Source organism: Melozone crissalis, unplaced genomic scaffold, assembly GCF_028551555.1.
Source record: "Melozone crissalis strain CALT ecotype California unplaced genomic scaffold, PUWL_Pcris_2 ptg000012l_1, whole genome shotgun sequence".
Classification (NCBI taxonomy): domain Eukaryota; kingdom Metazoa; phylum Chordata; class Aves; order Passeriformes; family Passerellidae; genus Melozone; species Melozone crissalis.
In genome coordinates, this window is record NW_026535790.1 from 6,579,354 (window position 1) to 6,602,113 (window position 22,760).

The 22,760-nt window shown below is 39.9% G+C and overlaps 1 protein-coding gene across 1 annotated transcript in view; it reads right to left on the reverse strand.

The window, feature by feature from the left end:
- The window catches only part of LOC128933963 (uncharacterized), a 70,233-nt gene extending 48,752 nt beyond the window's left edge, over positions 1–21,481 (reverse strand). Inside the window, exons 1-16 of the mRNA XM_054271169.1 lie at positions 21,421–21,481; positions 20,920–20,970; positions 20,130–20,290; positions 19,113–19,183; positions 16,951–17,116; positions 16,251–16,388; positions 15,300–15,489; positions 14,157–14,284; positions 9,093–9,196; positions 7,427–7,592; positions 7,014–7,196; positions 6,168–6,320; positions 4,762–4,906; positions 3,167–3,331; positions 2,313–2,431; positions 1,078–1,269 (exon numbers count right to left, since the gene is read on the reverse strand). Of these exons, the coding sequence (XP_054127144.1) occupies positions 1,078–1,269; positions 2,313–2,431; positions 3,167–3,331; positions 4,762–4,906; positions 6,168–6,320; positions 7,014–7,196; positions 7,427–7,592; positions 9,093–9,196; positions 14,157–14,284; positions 15,300–15,489; positions 16,251–16,388; positions 16,951–17,116; positions 19,113–19,183; positions 20,130–20,290; positions 20,920–20,970; positions 21,421–21,481 (2,193 nt within the window). The remainder of the gene's footprint in view (positions 1–1,077; positions 1,270–2,312; positions 2,432–3,166; positions 3,332–4,761; positions 4,907–6,167; positions 6,321–7,013; positions 7,197–7,426; positions 7,593–9,092; positions 9,197–14,156; positions 14,285–15,299; positions 15,490–16,250; positions 16,389–16,950; positions 17,117–19,112; positions 19,184–20,129; positions 20,291–20,919; positions 20,971–21,420) is intronic.
- Positions 21,482–22,760: the final 1,279 nt, after the last annotated feature.

Sequence of the window (22,760 nt, forward strand, 5' to 3'; positions counted from 1 at the left end):
ATCAAAAGGAAGTGTGTTATAATTTCCTTTCAAACTCACAATAAACAATTCCTCAATGCAGGCTATGCTATTCGTAAAGAAACATTATGCTCCCTTTCACAAGTACTTTGGAGACCACTTCAGACCCTGGATTAGCAGCTGCTCTTTCCAGCTACCCTTCAGCTCCATAGCACACAAGCTGGCTGTCACTATGGACACTGGTCCTGTCCAGTGCTAAGAGGACAGCCAAAGGAACATTCCCACAAACAGATGAAGCTTTGAAAAATACAATCTCAAAACAACATTAGGGATGCCTTGATTGCTAAATAACCTGCTAGGAAGTAAAAATTTTACATTTTCTGTCCTTACAATTCTACAAAACCATAGCAACACAATATCATGAGCTTACTCTCTAAGAAGAAACCCTAAGAAGATGAGTCCAAGAAGAGAGATCATCTAAGACAAACTAAATGAATCACAGTTCCTGATTTTTCCAGCTAATACATCAACAACTGAAGTAAATTCTCAGAGCTTCCCTGTTGTGTACATAAAATATAGCTCTCTCCAAAAATGAATAAATTCACAAAGCATCAATGTAACATCTGACATCAAACTGGGAAGTCAGATTGCAAACAACAGGACTCAGGAACTCAACATCAAGCAGCTGTTTACAGTGCCACAGCAGTCAATCAACAAAAGGACATCAGCATAAAGGAACCAGAGCTCAAAATAATGAGAGGAAGCCCAAAACACAGGCAACATAATCCCATGGCTGAGTGTCATTGTTTTAAGACAATAAAACAATCTGAAAAAAACCCTAAAAATCTGGCTCTTTGCTGCTCCGTATTTTCTGCAGCTGTTAAGTTCTCTGCAAGTGAGCAGAACGAGTTACATGTGCTTTATGCAAAGGAGTCACAGTAATCCAGAGCATTTGCCCAGTGTGAGATGGGGCCCTGTGTTTGACTGGAAAACGTCATTAATTTTTCCAAGATCTACAGATTCAGTTACCTTTTTGACTAATTCATTCATCTTACTGTATTTTCTACCAAGACAGTTTTGGTTTGTTTTTCTCAGCTTTGGCTTGCCAGACTTGCTCACAAGGTGATCAGTGGGGCTGTATCGCTTCAAAGTCGGGTTCCTCTGCTTGACTTCTTCTGCTGTCTCCACTGGAGTTTCTGATTTGTGGTTTCCTTCTTTGGTGTTTCCAAAAAAATAGTCACTGAAAGTAGAAGATTTCGGCCCAAACCCCTTCTCTATGAGAGTTTCAGCATTCTCCAATCGTACACCAACCTAGTGAAAAGCATGCAGCAGTGAAAAGCCGAACAGTGACATGTATAGGCCACGGTCAGTTCTAAAGCAGAAAATCAAATATACAACCAGATATAACCAACACAAAAGATTTGCAAGGCAAGATCACAGTCTACGAGGTTTAGCATTCTACCTCCTTCAGTATTCAATACTGGATATTCCAGTATTAAATCTTCCCCAAAAAATTAGATATGCAAAGCTCAGTCCAAAATAAAAATACTTTTTCCTTCAGGTATTAAGATCCATTTACACCATAATGGGCCAAAAGGGGATACTGCTATTTTGGCATGTTAAAAAAACTGTAAAACATGTTTGGCATGTTAAAAACTGTATTTTGGCTGGAAAACAATAAATAACACATCCTTTTCATGCTCTGAAATAAGATTCTGTTTGGAAGTTTGCTTAAAACAGAATTACTAACATAGATAAATCCAGGGTATGTAGCACTGAAAAAAAAGTTTTGTTCTCTTGCAAGCTTAAACTTGAGATCTGAAGGCTACATTAAATACTTTCTTTTTATCATGTGCACATTGGTACCTGGCACAGCAGGTAAAGATGATGGGGTCACAGGCAGGTCATTGAAATGTGCCAAGCACTGGAAGGTCAATGGCACTGGACCAGTGACTTCAGCTAAGTACAAATGAATCTACCTCTGAATTAAAGCAATGGTGTACCCAAGGCAATCCATTTCCCACTGTACACCAAGAAAAGGAATCTTACCATCCTAAACAGGAGCAGTGTCTCAGAAAGCACTGACTTTAATGTTTCATTTGAATCCCCAAGAGCTGAGTAGAAGTCACTTTCCTAGTGCGTGGCACCAGCAGAGTAATAGTGCTTTTATTTTGACTAAGCCCATTACACAAAGGACTCTTCAGTCCGAGAGAACCGTGCTACAGCAGTGAAAAGCACATTTTGCTAAAGGAACTACAACAGGAAAGCAGAAAATGCTTTGTACTTCAATATTCCAAGTGTCACTTCAGAAGGGGGATAAAACACTCCCACAATTAAAAAATCCATAAACTTGCCTCCAGGAGATTTATAGCCTGTCCCATGAAGTGAACAGTCAAATTTGTCACGACTGTTCGTGGTAGAAAAGATGTAGGAGAAAAGACCACTGATGCTTCCATATTTGCACCTGCACCAGCTGCAACAGAAAATAGATGTCTGTTAGCTGTTCTCATATGTTTTGCAAAATTCATAATTCTTTGGAAACTGTTACTCCACTCAATAAGAAGATGGTGAATGAAACATTGTCAACAGGTGAAAATATTTAACTTTTTAATACAGCAAAGGCATTACTGTAAGTAACTTCCAGTTACTGGAATTCCATATTTACTAGATATTACTGGGTATTATCTCACTAACATCAAAAGGAAAGTATTTATAATGCAAGAGATAGATAAATGCACTGGAGGAAATGGACAGAAAATCAAAATGTAACTCTGTAAAACAACATCTAGCATTTTCACTGAAAACAAATGAACAGATAGTAAAACAGAAAGGAACTAGTTTGTCTCTTCTCTTATACCAAGGACAGCACATGGATTAGGAGAAGAAAAAACAACCCAGTCCCCAGTGGCTGCAAAGGAAGTTAACTAAGGAAGGAATTAAAAGCTGATGTTCACAAAAGTAATCTTAAGTGTTCATTGGTTCTTAGTCTCCTCTCTCACAAGAGGCAAAGGTGTATGGATCTGGTTTGCTGGAAATACATTTCATATGCTCCAATTAAGGTCAGAGCAGAATCAAGCTTACATTTGCATATTTGGATAATATTAAATCATAAAAATCAAAGTTCTCTGGAACAATATGTAAGGGGTCAGAAAAGCCATGTGGGATGTTAATAATCCATTTGCTACAAAGTATTAAGTTCTAAAACTGCACATACCTGAGTGAAATGTGACATCAGAGTATGAGGAGTGTTTCCACATCTCCCCATCAAAATCTTTGCTAAGGATTTCATCAGGAATAGAATCTCGAAGGTGCTCCTTCAATGGGTCATCTGTCTCCAGGAGCTGAGTGAGATGACTCCAAACAAAGGAGCCCACTAAAATTCAACAAAGAAAAGCATGTAAAAATCAGAGAAAATGACAAGAGTCTTAAAAACAGATACAGCAATTTTTTTTTTAAGATACCACCATAAATTCTATTTTTTATATATCACCATTAATTCACCATTCCCCTAACCACAGCAGAATCCATTCATTTTCAGCATAATTAGAATCAGTCTGATGCACCAACTGCAACAGCACCTTAAATAAAAAAGGCACATACAATTAAACAATTGTGATTAAGGATTAGCATTTCTGCATGACACTGTGGAGTCCCAGTTTGACCATGTATGTGATGTGTGATGGGGGGCAAATGTTCTGGAGTGTAGTTCCTAAATAGAGGCTTTTTTGTCTCCTGAAGATAAAAGATATTAGGCTCCAGTGCTAGTTCAATGCACAGACACTGAATACTGATGTAACTGCATTTTTCACAACCCAACTTCTTTTCAAATTTCATTTTCTGATTGTGGAACTAAAAGCTAACATGTGCCCCATGCCTTCAAAAGCGCTCGTTATTCAAAAGCTTATTATATAAATTATTTAGCTGTCACATCAACAAATGACAAAGAAAATAAATTAAGAATATTCATGAGTACTGCATTAAATTGTTTGTAACACACAACATTTTGGATGGACTTGTAGAGCTCCTTCATAAATCAGACAAATTAAATTTTCTACATGGAGTCCCCAGGAGGAGTCACTGAGGGCACACCTTGACAAGGTTTTGGAGGTGGATGCAATTTCTCTCCATCTGAACTCTGAACAGAGGGGAATGAGTGCCCTCCAAACCACAAGCCACATCAGCAGGTGAACACAATGCTGAGCCTGAACTCACAATCACTGCAGGAGACACTGGTCTGGACACAACATCCTGGGAAATGGATCCCAGCTCCAAGGCAGAGCTGGCCAGGATCCAGACACAGTGCAGACAGAGCCTGCTTTCATCTGCCTGCAAACAATCTTACAGATACCCTTCTCATGTTTGCTTCTTCTTGGCAGATGGAAATGCAAGGGATTAGTCTAGAGGCACCCTTCACTGAATGTGGTGAAACCATTTTAGAAAATCGTAACATTTTTTTCTGCCACTTGATTCTTTCTCAACTTAACAAAATACAATTTGCAGTCATGAATTTGTATTTCTAATGCACTGAGCATCTATACATCCTTCTCAGGAGCCTTCAGAGAATGAAATGTTGCCTGTAGAAGGAACTAATTCTATGAAAAGTCAGTCCTTACTATTGCTAAACTAACAGTATCACAATTTGAATATAAAATGTTACAATCATACAAACAATTATTTAGAAACAATCTACAAAGCATTGAGATTAAATAAAAATTGACATAGATCGGTACCATTACACCTGCAAAGTAAATGTCACATTGAAGTATCAATTAGGAACATGTAAGACTTCAAGGCTTGGCTGACCTTGGCTGGATGTTTCTTTCAGCAAAGTCTTTTGTACTTGTTTAAATAACTCTTCATGTGGACATTTCATTGCTATATAATAAGCAGCAATTCTTATTTCCACATCTTCGCTGGTTGCTTGATACAGCTGAACTAATATAGCATTCTAAGAGAAAAGCACAAAAAGATAAGGACAATTATGATTCCCTCCCCTGGAACACCTTTTCCCACTGAAACCCACTTTCAGGTGTTGGTGGGTTTTTTGTTCTCCAAGAGCTATTGCTACGTTTATACCTTAAATAGCCTTATACCCAACAAAGCCACTTCATGTAACATGGATACAAATGTATCTACATATTGTCTATACTACCCTCTCCACAAATTTCCTGAACAAATTGTCATTATGACCTTGAATCCTACACAGACAAATCTATACAGGACTCTGCAACACAGAGCCTCCCCTAACAGCACAACTGTTAAGGATGGTTTTATCCCACCACATGGGAGATGTGTCTGTTGTACCTCTCACGTGCTGCAGCCAATACACAGACAACAATGGCCATGGCATTGTTCACAGACTATTAAGATCATTACTTTTGGTCTCAATCAAAGAGCAGGCCAGCAATAAATTCATTCTGTTCAATATTTCCCCAGTATCAACCAAGATAATTCCTGGTAGTTCACAAAAAAAATTAAGAAACTAGTGACTGATACTACTAACATTTTTATTAGCATTTAACAGCCCCAGTCCACTCAGTTCATTTGCCAGACAATGATGGGGTACACAACAACATACAGACTTGATACTTTGAAATGTCTAATGAGCAACACCAAGCTTCATAACTGCAGAACAAGTGAATCACACCAATCCATGCTGAAATTAAATTTTAAAAAGCCATAGAAAGGTGTTTCTCCAAGTGCAAGTCCATGTGGAGCTTCTCGTTCATCTGGAGCAAGACATCCAGCTTGGCCCAGACCAGCACTCCTGGCTTTGCCATTCTTCTAAGTAGCAAGGTATTAAAGATAAACAAGTCTTGAACTTTCTTCCATTAAACCACTTAACAAAACGTTCTAACTGTGGCAGTGTATTGCAAATCACAACAAGCTTCTCACATTAATACTTTATGTTTCAGAGATTAAAACAGTGAAACAGTCTATGGGAAAAATCAAATCCTATGGGTTCTCAGCCATCATCCTTGCAGACAGAAGACACCCAACTGCAGTGCCTAATTAAGAAGTCCCAGACACTGGATGTGTTACCTCAACTGTAGCAAACCTTATTATAGGTTTGTTCATCTGGGTGGTTCTACCCTCTCCTCCAATAGCAGAGGGGCTCTGCTGGAACATGTCTACACTTGTTCCTTATCCATTTGTGTGTTCTGTAACTATTCCAACAAGTCCCAAACGTGTGGCAGTGAATCACTCACCCTGAGGGAGCAGGGAATGCGCCGGAAGGCCTGGACGGCTGCGAGGCGGATTTCCATGGGATGGCTCCTGAGGGCAGCGCACGAGCTCAGAGCAGGAGCCAGCGCAGCCGCTGCCAGCCCCGCGTTCCCGATGGCTTTCAGCACCAGCTGCAGCTGGAAATGCAGAGCAAGGCAGAACAGAAAGCTCTCCAAGTGCTGGTAGCTGTACATTGAATTTCATGGCACTAGCATTTTCTGTGCAAAAATCTGTTTAAAATGATTACTGGTGATTTGGGGAGTTTACTGCAGGTCCCATTGTACCACCAATATCCTGGCTTTACAGGAAGGACAAGACAAATATGGACCATGTGGCACTTGTAAGTATACTTGTAAGGGGGAATACAAAAATATTTTTTAAAAGACTACATTGCAACAGGAAAGCAAAAGTCACAAATTTTATGTACTGGAAAGGTTTTTCAAGTACTTTGATATTTTGTCCCTTTTGATCACAGATATTTGACATTTTAGTGATTCAACATAGATTTCTGGACACAACAGCTAAATTAAAATATTAATTTGTCAACAGATATGTGTTCTTCATATTGCTCAATGGTATGAAGTTTGCTTCATCAGGAAAGCCAAGGCTTTTCTTTATTTCCACACACAAGAACACCCATACTTGATAGGTTCTACTTGTCAGATTACAAAATTTTATCAGCTCATTCTAGCAAGAAATATTCATTTACTAAGCTTGTATTCATGGCTGTCTGGAAATCCAATGATTACCATTTTCATCAAACAAGTTCTAGATCATCAAGGGAACAGAAAAGTAAAGCCCTATATCATGTGCCTCTGTACAACCAATACCTTGCTGAGATGTTCTGGATTTTGCACAGTACAGTTTCCTCCCAAAAATTTCCCAAGAGTCCTTATCACACTCTGCACAGCAGGTACAACACCACAGGAGCTGTGAGCTGAACAAAACCTATGTACAAGAGCAGTTACTCCCAAGAAGCAGCTCTGGCTTGCTCTAGGTGACTTCAGCAAAGGCTGTAAACAACCATAAAAAGAATGAGATGTTTCAGAAAAGTAATGAGAATTGTGACATACCACAGATTATAAATGTATCAAAATATTTACAAACTCAAATTCAGCCTCAACAAAATTATCTGGACAGAGCTTTGTATAAATACATGAAAAAGACTGTTACTGTAAAACACAAAAACTATGAGCCACCTAGATTAATTACAAATTAAAAAAGAAAAGCAGCATCCACTCACAGCAAGAGATTCAATCATGCCTGAAGTGGGATTAGGAATGAATGCAAATGACCAGAAGAAATGTTCTACTTTGTCTTCTTCAACTTCTCCAGAAGCTATGAGGTCTTTCATTAGGACAACACATGCCTCTGTGGCACAAGATGGGAGAGCATCTATTAACGGTTGCCTGTAACAGAAGAAAAAAGTACAAAAAAACCCCTAAAATGACAAAAATACTTAAGGATCACATAACAAGTACATTGAGACTGGGCTTCTTTCAAAGTAAATAAATGTCCAGTGGCTTAACAAATTCCAGATTCCACAGAAATTAATATTACCTTCTGGTATAGTGGCCTTAAAGAAATATGTTTCAGACAGGATGGGATGGAAGTGCATTGGTGTTTCAATAGTACCTAAGCAGATTTTCAAGAAAATATTCAGTTGCTTTCTCTGAGAATTAAGCCACATCATATCCTTGGTTTGACTTCTAAAGACTGAGGTACCTTAAAGCACTGACTTTTTATTAAGGTGGTTTTTACCTTTCATTTCACCTGTAACATGAGTAACAAATTAAAATATTAAAACATTAAAACTAAATTGACCAGCTTTTACTTCCTGAGCTTTTTCAGACCTTATCTAAGGGGAAAGCTTACACCAGCATGACAGACAATACATATTTCAGATCTTAAGAGTAAATATTCTGTAATGTAAATATTCTGTGCCTGCCTCTTATACTGATGGAAGGACACTTCTGCATTAACTAGAAAGCAGTTAAACTAGATAGGGTAAAAGCATCCGAGTGGGATCTGCATGGGATTTTCTTTCACTCCTAAATTTAATAACCATGTCCTGAGTAAAATGACTCTTTTTAAAGGTAATATAAAAAGGCAGAGGAGTTTAATTACTATCTAATACTGAAGAATATTAGCTTGACTATTTATCAAAGGATGAGAATAAACCTAACCCAAAATAAAATTTGCCCCTTGTGCATCAAGTAAAGATATTGTTGTAAACACAAACCTTGGCATTAGATTAATTTCAAACAGGCTCATGACATTTTGTACTGAAACCAGGTGAAAGAATTGCTTCATTATTTTCAATTTTATGAAGAGAGAAAAATGTACTGATTTTAATAATACTGGATTAGTATTCCTGATAGTCTCAAACCATTGGATCAGAACTATTCCTGACTGCAGAGGAGAAGGGTCTTGATCTCCAAAGCCACAGTTCTACAATTGACATAAACCTTCCTGATATCGAGCTGCTACTGAAAGATGCAGCTCCACCACATCCATACTTCCAGCCTAACATCTGTCTCCTCTGCCCCATGGTTACTAAGGGCATTGAAGGTACAGATCCAGGTAAGCTTTTTCATAACAAATGGCCACATAAGCTTAAAAGCAGCAGAACTGATTTCCATCCAAGCCATGACTCAGGTTTCCCATTCACATTGCTTCGGAAACAGGAAATCTGGCTGTGGGAATAGGTAAATCTATTTTGTACACAGCATTCATTCAGTAAGGAGAGAATGTCATCCCATTGCAGAAACAAGATCTGCAATACAAATTATTCCTTTAAAATGCTCCAAATTTAAATCCAACATTTGGGCACAGATTGAAAACATTTAAATATTTGCAAAATATTTTTTCCTGTATATTTTTGAATGCAATTACTAAAGAAGACTTACCAATTGTCTCTGCACTTGAATGATGATCTTTGCCATAGTGCCCTTAAGGCCTCAAGGGAAAGGTGTCGAAGCTCAAACACAAGAGTCATGAAAAGGTCTGCAGTCTGTAAGTGCACAACCACAAGTGTAATATTCCTGCTGTGCAGAAACCAGCTTCAGAGAACAGAGCACATGAGGTTATGCTGGCGTTGCCACTGATTTACAATGTAACCCGAGACTGAACCGTCTTTCTTCCCTGTGTCCTTACATTCCTTCCTCATTTGCTTTTCTCTCCAGACTGCAAATGTATATGGAGAAGGGCTTTTGCTTTGGATGTCAGTCCCTGAGACAACAGTTCTCAGCGACCACCACACATACCACAGGCATACAAATGAATAATAAACCAAAAGGCAACAGTGTGGCTACAATCCAGAAGAGAAAGTCAATCTTCTCTGAGTTTGTATGGCAAGATCCTGATTTATGACCAGAACTGCTGACAGCTTTGACACAAATGAAAAAATTGTCAAGCTAACTGCATATGAATCTTAGGTTTATGTGAAAGATCATTTAACAGAGATTTGGGCAACACTTAGAAGTTTCACTTAAGAACCCTTGGGCTGTGAGAAATGATTCCATCTTACTGGGGAAAAGCCCAGGCAGAACTGCCCTTACCTCTGCAGGCAGCACAGGACTAGCTGGAAACAGAGGCAGAAGAGCTGTTCTGTTTCACTAAGAGGAATTGCTACATCATACAGCAGCTATTTTGCCTGCATTTTAAATGCTAAATAGCACGTGGATGTATTCCTCTGAGACCTGATCCAAAGTTAAAGAAAGAAGATAGGTCTCATTGCTTGAAAAATTAGCAGAATGTTCAATACAATATCCTGTATGTTCATGTTAACTGAACTTTATAATGTAGAAACTTTAAACATGATCCATGTCAGATTCACTTCAATGCTTTATTCACCTCAGATGTGAAAGGCTTAGACATAGGACTAAATTTATGGTTCCAAAGAAAACATTTTTCTTTACATAAAAATTATACAAACAAAGTCTAATTTCACTAAGTCACATTTCCAAAGGTTTGGGGACAGACCTACTTTGACTTTCTGACCTTCCTTCCAGGAGCCACTCCCAAAAACAATGAAAACATGGAATAACCCAGTGCCAGCATTCAATTTTAATTAAAGACTGCCAAGCCCTTTTCAGTAACAAGAAGCTGTCTTTCAGTAAGAAGCCTGAGTAACTTCTTACTATTTTGTTTGAGGGAGCAATTTGTCAGATCCAATCTAGATATAGTTTATGTTTTTAATCTTTTGGGATTTATATTATTCTTAGAAATAATATATAATTTAATCAAATTAAAACCTGTTCTTGTACATGAAGCCCCACCTATGTATTAATTCTGTTAACATTTATAATTCCATACCTAGAATTCAGATAGATCCACATGCATTCCATTCCATTCCATTCCATTCCCTCATTACCACTGAGATCTATCTTAAAAAGAAATTCCAAGCCTGGACACTATGGAGCTAGTGAATAATAATAATAATTTTTTAAAAGCATTTCTAAAGCCTGGGCCCTATGTGCATTTCTCCACAGGTAAATCTACTGGGGGCAGGGGATCCTCACAGATCTCATCACAAGGAGGTGTGTGTGCAGCTGCTGCCCAGGTGTCCCATCAGCTGGAGCTGCAGCACAGGTCAAGATAAAACTGCCAGACTGATTTGCTTTCAGGTGATACAATTTTAGACTGTAAACTGACTTCATTCTGCTTCACACCTGCTGACTAGACAAGCTCTCCTCTAATAACTCAATGCAAAATTTTGCAGACAAGCAGCTATTTTTACTCTCTAATAATAAATCTTTAGAATGAACTGTCTGACCAGGTGGGCTGTTGTCATTTTTTAAGGTTGGTTGCACTGAAATTGAGCTGTCATTGTAAATTCCTCCCTTTGTAGTATCATAATAACAAACTACATTCAAATCTCACTCCCATTCCCACCTCTGATAGAAACACAAGAAAGCCTGGCTTTTATTCTACATAGAAGGTAGTTTGTCCTTCTACCTGCAGACCTGCCATATTTTAAAATAATAAACTAGGTAAAAGAAAGCAATTAGAATGCCCTACAGGGAAAAAAAACTAAAAACCAAAACCAAACAAAAATGAAAGATCATGCCCTAAGAGTAAACTTTTTTGGGTCAGACTGGGGTCCAGGAGCAAGGCAAAGCAAATCTGACTACTCTTGCATACACAGCCACATTGACCAGAGCTACTGCCCAAGCACCAAATCCCAGCCAGTCGCTGGAAATGCAGCCCCAGCAGAAGTGCTGTGACAGGCTTCTCTCCAGCCTCTCTCAAGAGAGGGTCCCTTCTCCCCCTCCCTTTTTCCATTCTTTGTCAGCAGGCAGCTTGTTCACTTAATGGTCCATTAGCTAATCTACATCCACATTGAAATTCAATCTTGTTTCATAATAGCATTAAAAAATTAAACAACAACATCGCTTCCTTGGAACTGACACCATCTCCACCTCCATTTTCTCATCCCTTCACTGTTTTCCCCAGAGTTGGAGATTTTCCCTTCCATTTATTCTTGGTTTTGTGTCCTGAAAGAAATGCATAATCTCACTTCATTCAGAGCCAAACAATAAAGGGACAAACAAGCTCTACATGCATAACAGTGAAGCTGTCTCCCAAGCAACACTGTGGGCATTCCCATAACTTCTTTCTTGGCCCAAAGGACATTTCATTGGTTGAAATGAGGGATGATAAAGATTCTCTTTGAAATGTCTGGTCACACAGAAAGAACACCCTGAAACAGTGAAAATGGTTGACAACCAATCAAACCCTGTGCTGGGACAGGCACATGATGAATAATTCACTTTTCTTCTAGGCAGTGGCACAGACAGCAGCCACTTGTGCTAATCTTAGTGATTGAAAAAAAAAAAAACACCAAAATTTCCCACACATGAAGCCAGTCAGCCTTTCTGGAGGCAGAAGTGACATCCCACTGTTACTGGGAAAAATCATCTCCCATTCTTTCAAAGACATTGAATTAAGAGTGTTCCACAGAAGGTAGGATTTACGGTTTCTCAGGTCTCCTGGAGTAATTTCTTTCTTCAATATTTTCCAGGCAGTATATGACCCTCTAGTCTGTGCCTAAATGCCATTTCATACTGCTGTACAGTGACAATCCCATGGAATTAAGCATTATCCCTCCCCAAGAGGAAGGTCTGCTCTTATTCTCTATTAGCACCAACCATTATAGTATGGCTCTCTTAGCCCTCCACAGCCCCAGTCTCCACAGCATGCAGCTAAAAGAGATGGGAGACCTGCTTATAACTCAGAGAAAAAAGCTTATCCCAAATATTGCAACATCCAGAAAGGCCACCTGCTGCTTTCTGCTCAGCCCCATGCCCAGGCTTTAGTCAGGCTGTGATACCAGGTCAGCTATGATCACCATTTAACAGGTTGGGAGTAAGGTCTGGGGCTGGAATTTATCACAGCTGATTGCAGGTGATGGCTTCAGCAGCTGTGACTTCTCTGCTCCACCCTGTGCCTTGCCCTGAAGTCTCACACACAAAACATGAACATCTACCTGTGCTCATGAATCACAGGGGACACCAAGAGAAGGATGAACACACCCAGGACATCACTGCAGAGCTGCAATCCAGCACTGCACTTGTCTCCAGTCCCCATAAAGCTTCTCCTCCAAACCTCAGTATCTGTGTCCAGCCCAGGGGAGTGACAGGAAGAGCTTCTGTTCTTTGACATGGGACTTAATCTAAACAAGGAAGGTGAGTGCCTTCCATGCTGGGTATGAAGCCTTCTGTTAGCATCACTTGGACCTATGTGCATTCACAGGGGAAATCTCAGCCTCTCTGCACAGGAAATAACCTTGCTCCAAAGTAAAACAATCTGACCAGAACCTCAGAGGACAGGGAATATATCAGCAATGAGATGACTAAACTCATCAGTGGCAAATTCATGGAGGCACCGATGCCCTGTTTAGTGCCTTTCCTATCAGACCATACTTGTTTTCTAGTAATATCCAGACCAAAAATTACCTAAAGAGTGTTCTCTTCTGTTTTCACATTTACATTTTTCCCTTATTTTTCTCTGTAGGAGCTTCACTACTAGCAAGAACCCCGGTATTTGAAGGATATGGGATATGAAGTGTCCTCTGTTTGCCCTCAGCTGATCTCAGGTGAACAGTGATTAAGCACCATCATCTGTTGATCCTTCTGTATTGTGCATAACAGGTGCTCTTTATAACCTACCAGGTGTTCTTGAAAACCTCTGAATTTCAGAGACAGGGATCTTAATTTCAAACACAGAGACAATTACTGACTGATTCAGCTGCTGCCAGTATCAACATCTAGAATGATTGTCATCATAAAAAAATATTTAAGCCACTGCCTGTTCCACATGACCAGAAGATTCCACCCTATCTTAGCAGCATTCACCAATGAAAATGGTTCAGGGGGCAGAGATTCCCTCTGGACCCAAGCAGCAGCCCCAGAAAACACCATGGTTGTTAGAGCTCATCAGAAGCACAAGGAACCTGCCAGCCAAGACCAAGAGGCAAGGGCTTCATGTGCCAACTGTTTTGAGGGGATGAGGCAATATAAGGATGGCAGAACTCCAATAAACATGGAGACAACAGCACTGCCAGGGGTAGTATTACACACCAAAGCTGTAAAAGACGTGTTTTACTATAAAGTATCAAAACTGCCAGTGACAACCCAAACCAGATACTTTATATGCTTTTGTTTTTTCACAGCAAAACAAAAACTTGAGACATTTTCTTTCAGATTAATTTAGAAAACAGTTCAAAAATGCTTTTGCCTAATATTCAGAGGGCTACAGTGTGTTTTAAATCCTCAGTGTATTTACTGTTTATATAAGAAAACAACATTGCAAAGCATTTTCCCTTTTCTAATTCCATATTTAAAAATGTCCAAAACAATGGAAGGCTTCAGTATTTCAAAATTGCTGCTCTCCTGGTCACCTCTTATCTGTGCAAGAGAATTCTCAGCCCACAAAGAGCCTCCCAAGGAAGCAGAGGCTGTACAGCTTACCTCATAACTTGCACTGTGCGCTAAGCAAAGCTTCCACACCAGTTCAGTCACTTCTGCTCCAGTGACCTCCCTCTTAGTTACCTCCCTTTCATAGAGAATGTCAGTCACATACAGATCCTCAGAGCCCCCTGGAATAAGGAACATAAAGGAAAAATCACATCTCTGGTGATTGCTGGCCATTTGCTATCATTAACCCCATATGCAAGGGGAAACCTCCTTTCTGAGCCTTTATTTCTCCCTGTATGAATATTACCAGGAGTGCAGTCAGCTTGAAATTAAGAACACAACAGAACAAAGACAAGTGTAACCCAAAGAAAGAGTGAGAGAAATAAGACAAAGATACACATGATAAAAAGCCCTATTTTTCACCAATCCATCTCTTATTATGGCCCTGCTACTTTACATTTGTCACCTTTTCCAATGTCATCAAATCACTAGTCCCACACTTCAACCACCCAAAAGGTGAACAGGAGCTCTAGGTGCAAAGAGAAAGAAATGGCTTGGCTCTGAACCTCTTCCTGAGGAAAAATTCTATCATCTTATATTTGTATAATTACAAACAAAGTGTTCTGGAAATTTGGGGGTGCCTTTAAAAAAAGAACCAAACAATTATTTAGAAACAGACAAAAATATGTTCCTCAGCATTTAGAGTTCAACTTGGAAATCATTTCTCAGGCAAGCCCCTTGTTGACTTCAGTAAAATAATTTTCCTAAGGAGAAACATACAGGGCAAAGAAGGAGCAAAATTTAAAACAGTTCTCAGACATGGCATGTCCTTAGTTCCATTAGGACATAAAATTATTTAGGCTTCATTTATATAAAAACTAGGAATTGTCCACAGACCTGGGAAGGCTGATGCTCTGCATACAAGGGGACTAGGTATGTAAAGTGGATAAAGGGGAGCTAGCCATTACAGACCATCACTGTTGGAAACCTACCCAGTTTTGGAGTTCCACACAGTTCTGTTATGGCAGGCCCAAGCCCCAAAGGGACAGCTAGGCAGCCTGTAAAAACATCCACATTAAAGCAGTTTATTCCGTTAAAGGTGAATATCATGGGTGCAAAGAGTTCTCACAGGCAAGGCAAAGTCACAATATTTTTCTATGAAATGAATTTACTTTACTTTAGCAGAAGCACAGTTACCTTTACTGTAGAGTGTCTCTGTTTCCACATGCATGAGTGTGAGCACAGACCAGGTCTGTGTCTCTGCCCCGCTGCCCTGCTGAGGGAACAGCCTCACGCGCTCGGACTCGCTGCATTTGGCCTCCTCCAGGACCCCATCCCTGATGCTCTGGACACATTCCAGCTGGGAGGACACAATCTGCTGTTCAGACTGAGAAAAACAGATACTTCAGGAAGATTCTTGATGACCTGTGTCAGTCTACCCAATCCTTCCTCTCCCAACTTCACAGAGGATTCCAGTTTTGGGATAGTGAGAAGTCTCTTGTCCACATCTCTGACAGTGCCCAGCCTGTGGAGGTTAATGCACTCCTAATTTTAGCCTAGTTTTTCAACACTGTAAAAAACTGCTATTAACTGCCAGGATCAAATGGTGTCAATTCATTTCAATTCACAAAGCCTCAAAGTTCATCAGATATTTTTGGTCAGCAAAGTAGAAAAAAGCAAAAGTCTGGTAAATTATGAATAGCTACTACAATCCAAGAAACAGGTGATATTCACCTAATAAAAACAGCACAAGATACAAACATTGATTGTATTTTCTGTCAACAGTGGAAAGTTGCAAGTCTGGCATTTAGAAAATCTATCTTTCCAAAGTTTTCTACAAATAGTAACTTTCTTTTTCTAATTTATTTTTTCTTACATCTCTCGATTCCCCCCTTCCACAGAGTATTTTCAGTTTACCTCTGTAAAGTATTTTAATGAGAGTTTAATCCAGGTGCCTAACAGCCTCTTGCATTTATACTGTAACATCCATCAACTACAATGCAAATTTGCATTGAAACAAATTCTGTGAATAACAGACATTACAGGGAAAATAATATTCACCATTTCTTTGCTAAGAACCCAAGTTTGGGCAGACACTCTCTTCAAATGAGTCAAAAGCAAGAGTCAGCGTCATTCTCCAAAACTTACTGACACATGAGGAAGAACAACAGACTGCACAGAAGTCAAACCAGAAGAGCGATGGGAGCAGAGGTTTAAGTCCTTTGTCTTTACAAGAATGGGACCCTTTTGCTGATACCTGGTTGGGCAGATTCCCAGGACATCCACCTAGTAACAAACACACACTGTTGAGTCACACACACACACAAATAAAATTCAAGGAGATAGTGTAGGTTATTGCAATTAGTTTTAATAGTTACCTTTTTTGTAATAACAACAGAGATCTAAATTCTCCATTGCAGAAGACCAGTTTTGCCAGAAAAGCTATGAAAAGGCAAATAATTTTAAAGACCTTGGTCAAGTTTATAGTAGCCAGGCTCTGTTGGTTTGTTTAATTTCACTGTGTTATTCTGAATCAGGTAATTACAGATATATGCTCTTCCATTTAAAATGTTGTGGGCATGCAGGGAAGCATTAATTCAGAAGAGCATCACTAGGCAGAGTAACTTCAATTATGTATGGGTGTGCCAAGCCCTACTGCAGAACATCTCGGTAAGCACCGACACGCAGCAGTAGCCTGAGACAATTTTAGAACATTCACAAGAAGCAATCAGATAACTGCCACTGTCTGCTGAACCAAGTGGCAAAACCCTTTATTTATTTACAAATGGAGTAGACTTAACATGTACAAGAGCTAGGAGTCACCTCAGAGCAGGACAGACAGACTCACCTCCTCAACAACAGCACCAGCCGAGAATTCTGGTGCTGTCTGCAGCACACTGAGAATGCCTCGCTTGATGTTCAGTGCCCAGGTCTGTTCACCCCTCACAGGACAGAGCTTCAGAACTTTCCCATCACGGAAAGAAAAATGAAGAGGATGCTGTTCTAGTATTTCCCTGTGATAAAAAAGTTTATCATTTCTTGCTTCAAAGAGTGCAAGTCAATTTATGACATTAGACTCAGACTTTCCTCAACAGAGCTGTTCTTCTACAATGCATCTGTCTCACTCTCTATCTCTGTTCTTTACAGCAAGCCTCTATTCTTCATAAACTCAGCCTAATCCTAACCCAAGGAGTCCTTAAAAAAACCCTGTGAAACCCAAAAACCAAATCTGCTCAAGATAATTACAGTATCCTCAACATAACTGCAACACTTAATAAAAGCAGTCCTGTCAAATTATTTACAAGTAAATGTACTTAATGGCAATGATTCTTGTTTAATTAAGAGAGAAATTCCATTTTATTATTCAGGGTGCCTTTGGTAGGCATGTCTGAATTGCAAAGTCACTGCACCACGCCTCTTCAGCAGTGATGCACACAAGAACAATTGCTTCCCAATTAACCCATATCTTCCTGCTCTGCTAGGTGTGAATACTCAGGCTCTATCCCTAACTTATTCCCCAATCTCTGCTGTTAGTACACCTCCTAATGGCTTTTACTATCTCAGATTGAGAGTACAGTGTTTTCTACCTTTCCAAGGGATCACTTTTTAACATTGATTTTCACTCCTAATGTAACATACTTTAATCATATATTTTCCCTCTAAATGGGGAAAAACAAACCATCCAAAGGAAGAATTTTATTGTAGCCCAATGGTCAGCTCCCATACAGGGAGCTAGACAGGTCATCTGCACATTAACTGGGACACTAACTATTCATCTAGTCAATCAGTCACAAAGTAAGAGATAAAACTTTAATATACAACATCTGGATAGAGTCCTTCCAGAAGAGACTTGGCATATAAGAGAAAGGTTTCTGAACTCCCAGGCAACTGAGTCTGTTTTTGCTACTATCTGTGGAAATTACATGCATGTTCAGAGGACAAGCTAGACTACTGTATATTCACAATAGGCTGAGGCAAATGCTAATAAGGCTCACTTGTCTGAATAATTATTCTGAATAGCCAAGCTTCACTGAATGCTTTCTTTGCTACCTCTCTTTTTTGGCTTCTCTGCAAACAATACACAACTGCTCTTACTGCTATGAAAATCTTGCAAATAACTTGACAGAAGATGTGCCTGTACACTCATTTGAACTCTGATACCAGTGCCCATAGAGAGAACACAAAGTTCTTCCTGATGAATATAAAAAGCAATGCATTTACCCCAAGCTTGCTCTTTTTGACCCTTTGAATTGAGTCAATTACCTCAGCTCTCAGTGTTGTTTAAAGGCTGAGAATCCAAGTGGCAGGACAAAGAGGAAGATTACAAGGCTGAGCTTCATCAGACAACAGCACTGCTTTTTTTTTGATGAGACAAGAAGCATCAGCTCTCTGGGAAAATGCCAGACTTCCACAGTTTGAGGAGATCTTTTTGTATAGCCATCTATACTAGAGACTATACCTTGGCAAGTCAATGAGAAACACTGACATATGTTATGAATGAGCTACTAAACCCAAAAACAGAAAAGGAAGAAAATCTCATTGGACAAATAAATGAAATATAAATACCTTGGGTGAAAAAACCACAAAGCTTTGCTTTATGAGAATCTTTTAAACCAAGAACTTCTGAAATGTACTGCAACACACTAGAGTCTGTAGAAGTAACATCTGCAGCTCTGAGAGCTGTGATCCACACATGCTGCTAGAGGTCTGGTGATTTGTACTCAAAATAATTTGAACTGTCCACTATCCAAAAGGTTTTACATACAAAGGAATGAAAGTTATGCTGAGGAAAAACCTGTTTGGACCAAACATCTGTCATTCTCTCATTTTTGCTTATGGTGCTCATATCTGGATCCTCATCTAAAAAAACCAGCTAAACAAAACAAAACAAAGAAAACCCCTAAAACTAAGCAGAGTACAAAGCAGAGTGAGCAGTGTCCAGTCAAGCTGCTGCTAAGCCACATAGTTTCAAAAAAACCCAAAAAACAGACCAATTAGAAGGTTTTCTACCTTAGACTCTCCATTTCCATCAGAGACTCCTCTCTGGATGCAAAACTTTTCTTAATCTGTACATCTTGCACCTAGGAGCAAAGATTATAGGCAATATATTTCATTGTCAAGAGGAATTTGTGGATTTATCACATCAGGATATCCACACCAAACATCACAGAATATGAACAAAGGTTCAGTCTTGCAATAGAACTGCATTAGCCCTATCTTCAGGTGGCATATCTGAGGCAGTTTCCAGAAAGTTCTTCTGTGAAGAAGTTTCATTCACTATTAAACCCATTTTACACAGCACTATTATATCCCTTTTACCATCAAATCACTAACCAGTTAATTTTTATCCATGTGCTAGGAGAGGTATAAATCTGCTCTTCTTTGTTGGCCTCATGGGTGTGTATTTAGTAGACATATGTCTACTAAAGCAAAACCAGTGAATTATCCCCTCTGTTAACATGAAGGAAAGCCCAGGCAGCTGAGGAGTTGATTTTCCTTGCTGGCCCTGTAGTTCTCCACCTGGCCCACCACAGGGCTAACCCTAGGAGAAGCTGCTCCTGTCACTGAGACAGATCTCCTGTTGGGATGAATGGAGTGGTACAAGATTGAATTTTACACTGGGCTAGGAATGGCACCAATCCAGCACATCATACAAGTTCCTCAAGTTCTCTTTAAAATGCTTGCTATTTTAAAATTATTACTACAGATATCAAAGTGCTTTAAAGTAAAACAAGCTCCTTTCAAGGACTGGCTTCACCTCCAGTTCTGTACTTCATAACACAAAACCATGAAACTGTTGTGTCACTTAGAAAAGAAAACAATTATTGCCTTTTAAAACTGGCAAATACCTAATTTCAAGTTGTGGTGCATCAAAGAAATACTGCAACTCTAATTATGAGATCCAGAATCAAACTGGCTTTCAATTACAGGAAAAACAAATGTTTGAAATGTAGTAATAATCCCTAAGAAAAATAAGGTTCCACATCAGCTCCTCTCAATCACTCAAACAATTATGATAATACTTACTTTCAAAACCATCTGGCAATTCCCCAATACTTCAATGATCACTGTGCTCTCCAGAGAGATGCCACTGCTTTTGTAACTATTTCCCTGCAGGAATGTGTTGGTGACTGCTGAGTACCTGTAGCTGTATCTAGCTCTTTTGGGGAAGTATGATGCACTGTGTCCTAGGAAATAAACAAAAACAGGGAGTGTTCTTAAGCCTATTAAACTTCCCCTTCTCTCTATTTTTTTTTTCTATCTTTTAATCTTTCAGCCATAGAAATCAGCTAAGTAAAGGGATGGATATTTAGATTGTTCCCACTTGGACTTTCAATTGAAAGAATTGGATTTCTGAGAACACCCTGTGTGCCAGCCATAGCTCCTGTAGGGAGGGTGAAAAGACTTCCCCTCTCCCAAGCACATAACCTCACTATTTTCTTCAAGGCAAGAAGTCAATTTCCAAGGGCAGAGCAGAAATATAATGCATTTACAGCACAATCCTCTTTCAGCACCTTTCAGAGTGCAGCAAAGCAAGACCTTCAGCACAGTACAATGAAATAGATTCTGCTTTTTGTGCTCATGGCTGGGCTTAGTCCCACACTGCTTTAGTCCTTTGCTCAGCTCTAATGCTTAGGAGTTTTTCAGAGTTCACAGAATGCAAACTTCAGGCAGGTGTGGACCCAGTAAATCTTGGTGGAACTTCTCTGCTACTTCCATGAATGCTGATCACTCAGAGATAAGTATCATTCTTCTCAGAACACAATATCCCTGTGCAAGTTTTCAAATTCCTCTTTTCTTATCTTGTTTTACTCACCTGCACATTCTGTAAAACAGGAAGCTCCATAACTTAACCTCTCTGAGGATCCTGCAATGACAGGTAACAGAACAGAGAAGTGCTGCAAATTTGTGTGCAGCTCAGCACAGACCTGCTGCTTCTGAACTTCAGTGAAATTACTGAAATCAAAGCATGGTCCTCAAAACAAATTAAACCCATGAGAGTTTTTCTATCACGTATACAGACTGACACAATCTCACTATTTCTGCTGTTTTCCCCAGGATGCTGAAGGAAGATGCACTATTTAATGCATCCTCTCCAAGGAGGGTGCTCTCCCACCTGCCCAGTACCACCCAAAGAGCTCAGCAAAGCAAACTGCTACACTACACTAAAAACCCAGACAAAGCTGCTACAAGAATTACTACAAACATACAAGCTGTAACATAATTCTCTGAAGTTTTGCCAGTGAGAACATTTCTTAGTAGAAGTATTCTGCATTGAGAGATCAATCTTAGCAGAGGCAAAATTTCTTCTACTTACTCCCTGAAGCTCCAGCCACAACAGCACAGAGTAAAATGATGGTGAGCAACCCTGTGGCCATCGAAATCACCTCCTCAGAGCAGAAGTTAACAAAAACACATCAGCTCTGCTCTCAAAGGCACCTCTGAGCAAGGCACTGAAAGAAAATTTCCTTCACAAAGCAGGAGCTCACTATTTCAACTCCCCTCTTCCTGCCAGAGGAGGGGCTCTGGCAGGGGCAGCCTGCAGAGGGGAGGGGGAGGTTGTGGTAAGGGGGAGAGACAGACACATCACCCCTGATCCCATCCCCAACACCATTTCAGCCTTTTTACAAAAGAAGAGAAAGAGAAGTTAATCTATTAGAAATCCCACAAAACTACAAGGAAAAAAATTAGGTATATGGCATCATAACGGAGCAAATGCTCAGAACAATCCCATGCAGTGAGTTTAAACTAAATTAACAAATGTAAAAGCCACCCTAGCATTCACTCCTTGACAATCAACCAAAAAAGCACACAGGATGAAAGCCAAAGCTTTGGGAGTAAAGGGAAGGGGTTTCCATTGGGACCAAGCAAGTTCATGGGAAGCAGCTCATCCCACCAAAGTCCCAAACCTCAAATGGGTGAGATTGTGTGTGAATAACACACAAAACCACTGAACCACCATCCTTCTGGTACCAATCAGGTTTGTAGAACACATCAGACACAGGCCTCCCAGGCAGACCCCTCTTCCTGGCCCAGGGCCCTTCCCACACTGCCCATGCACTCTGAGCCCATGTACCCCTGAGCCATGGCCACACCTCAGCTGTGCCTGTGTGCCAGCACCTCCCAAGGGAAGCTGGGTGGGCAGGCAAACATTGGTTTCCTGCTGCTGCAAACCCTCCAGTCTAGGCTGAGCTACTGCTCACTGCAAACCAGGGCAGTTTTTATTGAAACATCTAAATACGGAATTAAATGCCTGAATAGCTGCTAGGTACTAAATGCACACTGAAGTCAAACTTTTAAGATAAAATACCACATAAGTGTCCTGTGCACTTGACTCAGGTGACATCTCTCATGTAGTGATTGGCAAGTGCAGGATGGAGCCCAAGACTCGACATCTTGTAACCATTTTTTCCTACCTAACACAGGTGAGCTTTTTCTAAAATATCAAAACACCACCCCCAAAACAGGCAGAAGAAGAACTTCCTGAAGAGAAGTTTCCAGCACATTGCTGTCCTAGATAATATTAAAAAATGGAAGAAAATCTGACACATGTGCTGCAAACACACTTGTTTAATGACACACTAGAGACCCACTCTGACTGTAAGTCTCAGAAAAGCATTCATCCATTTTAATGGATAGGGTACTCAAGTATGGAAA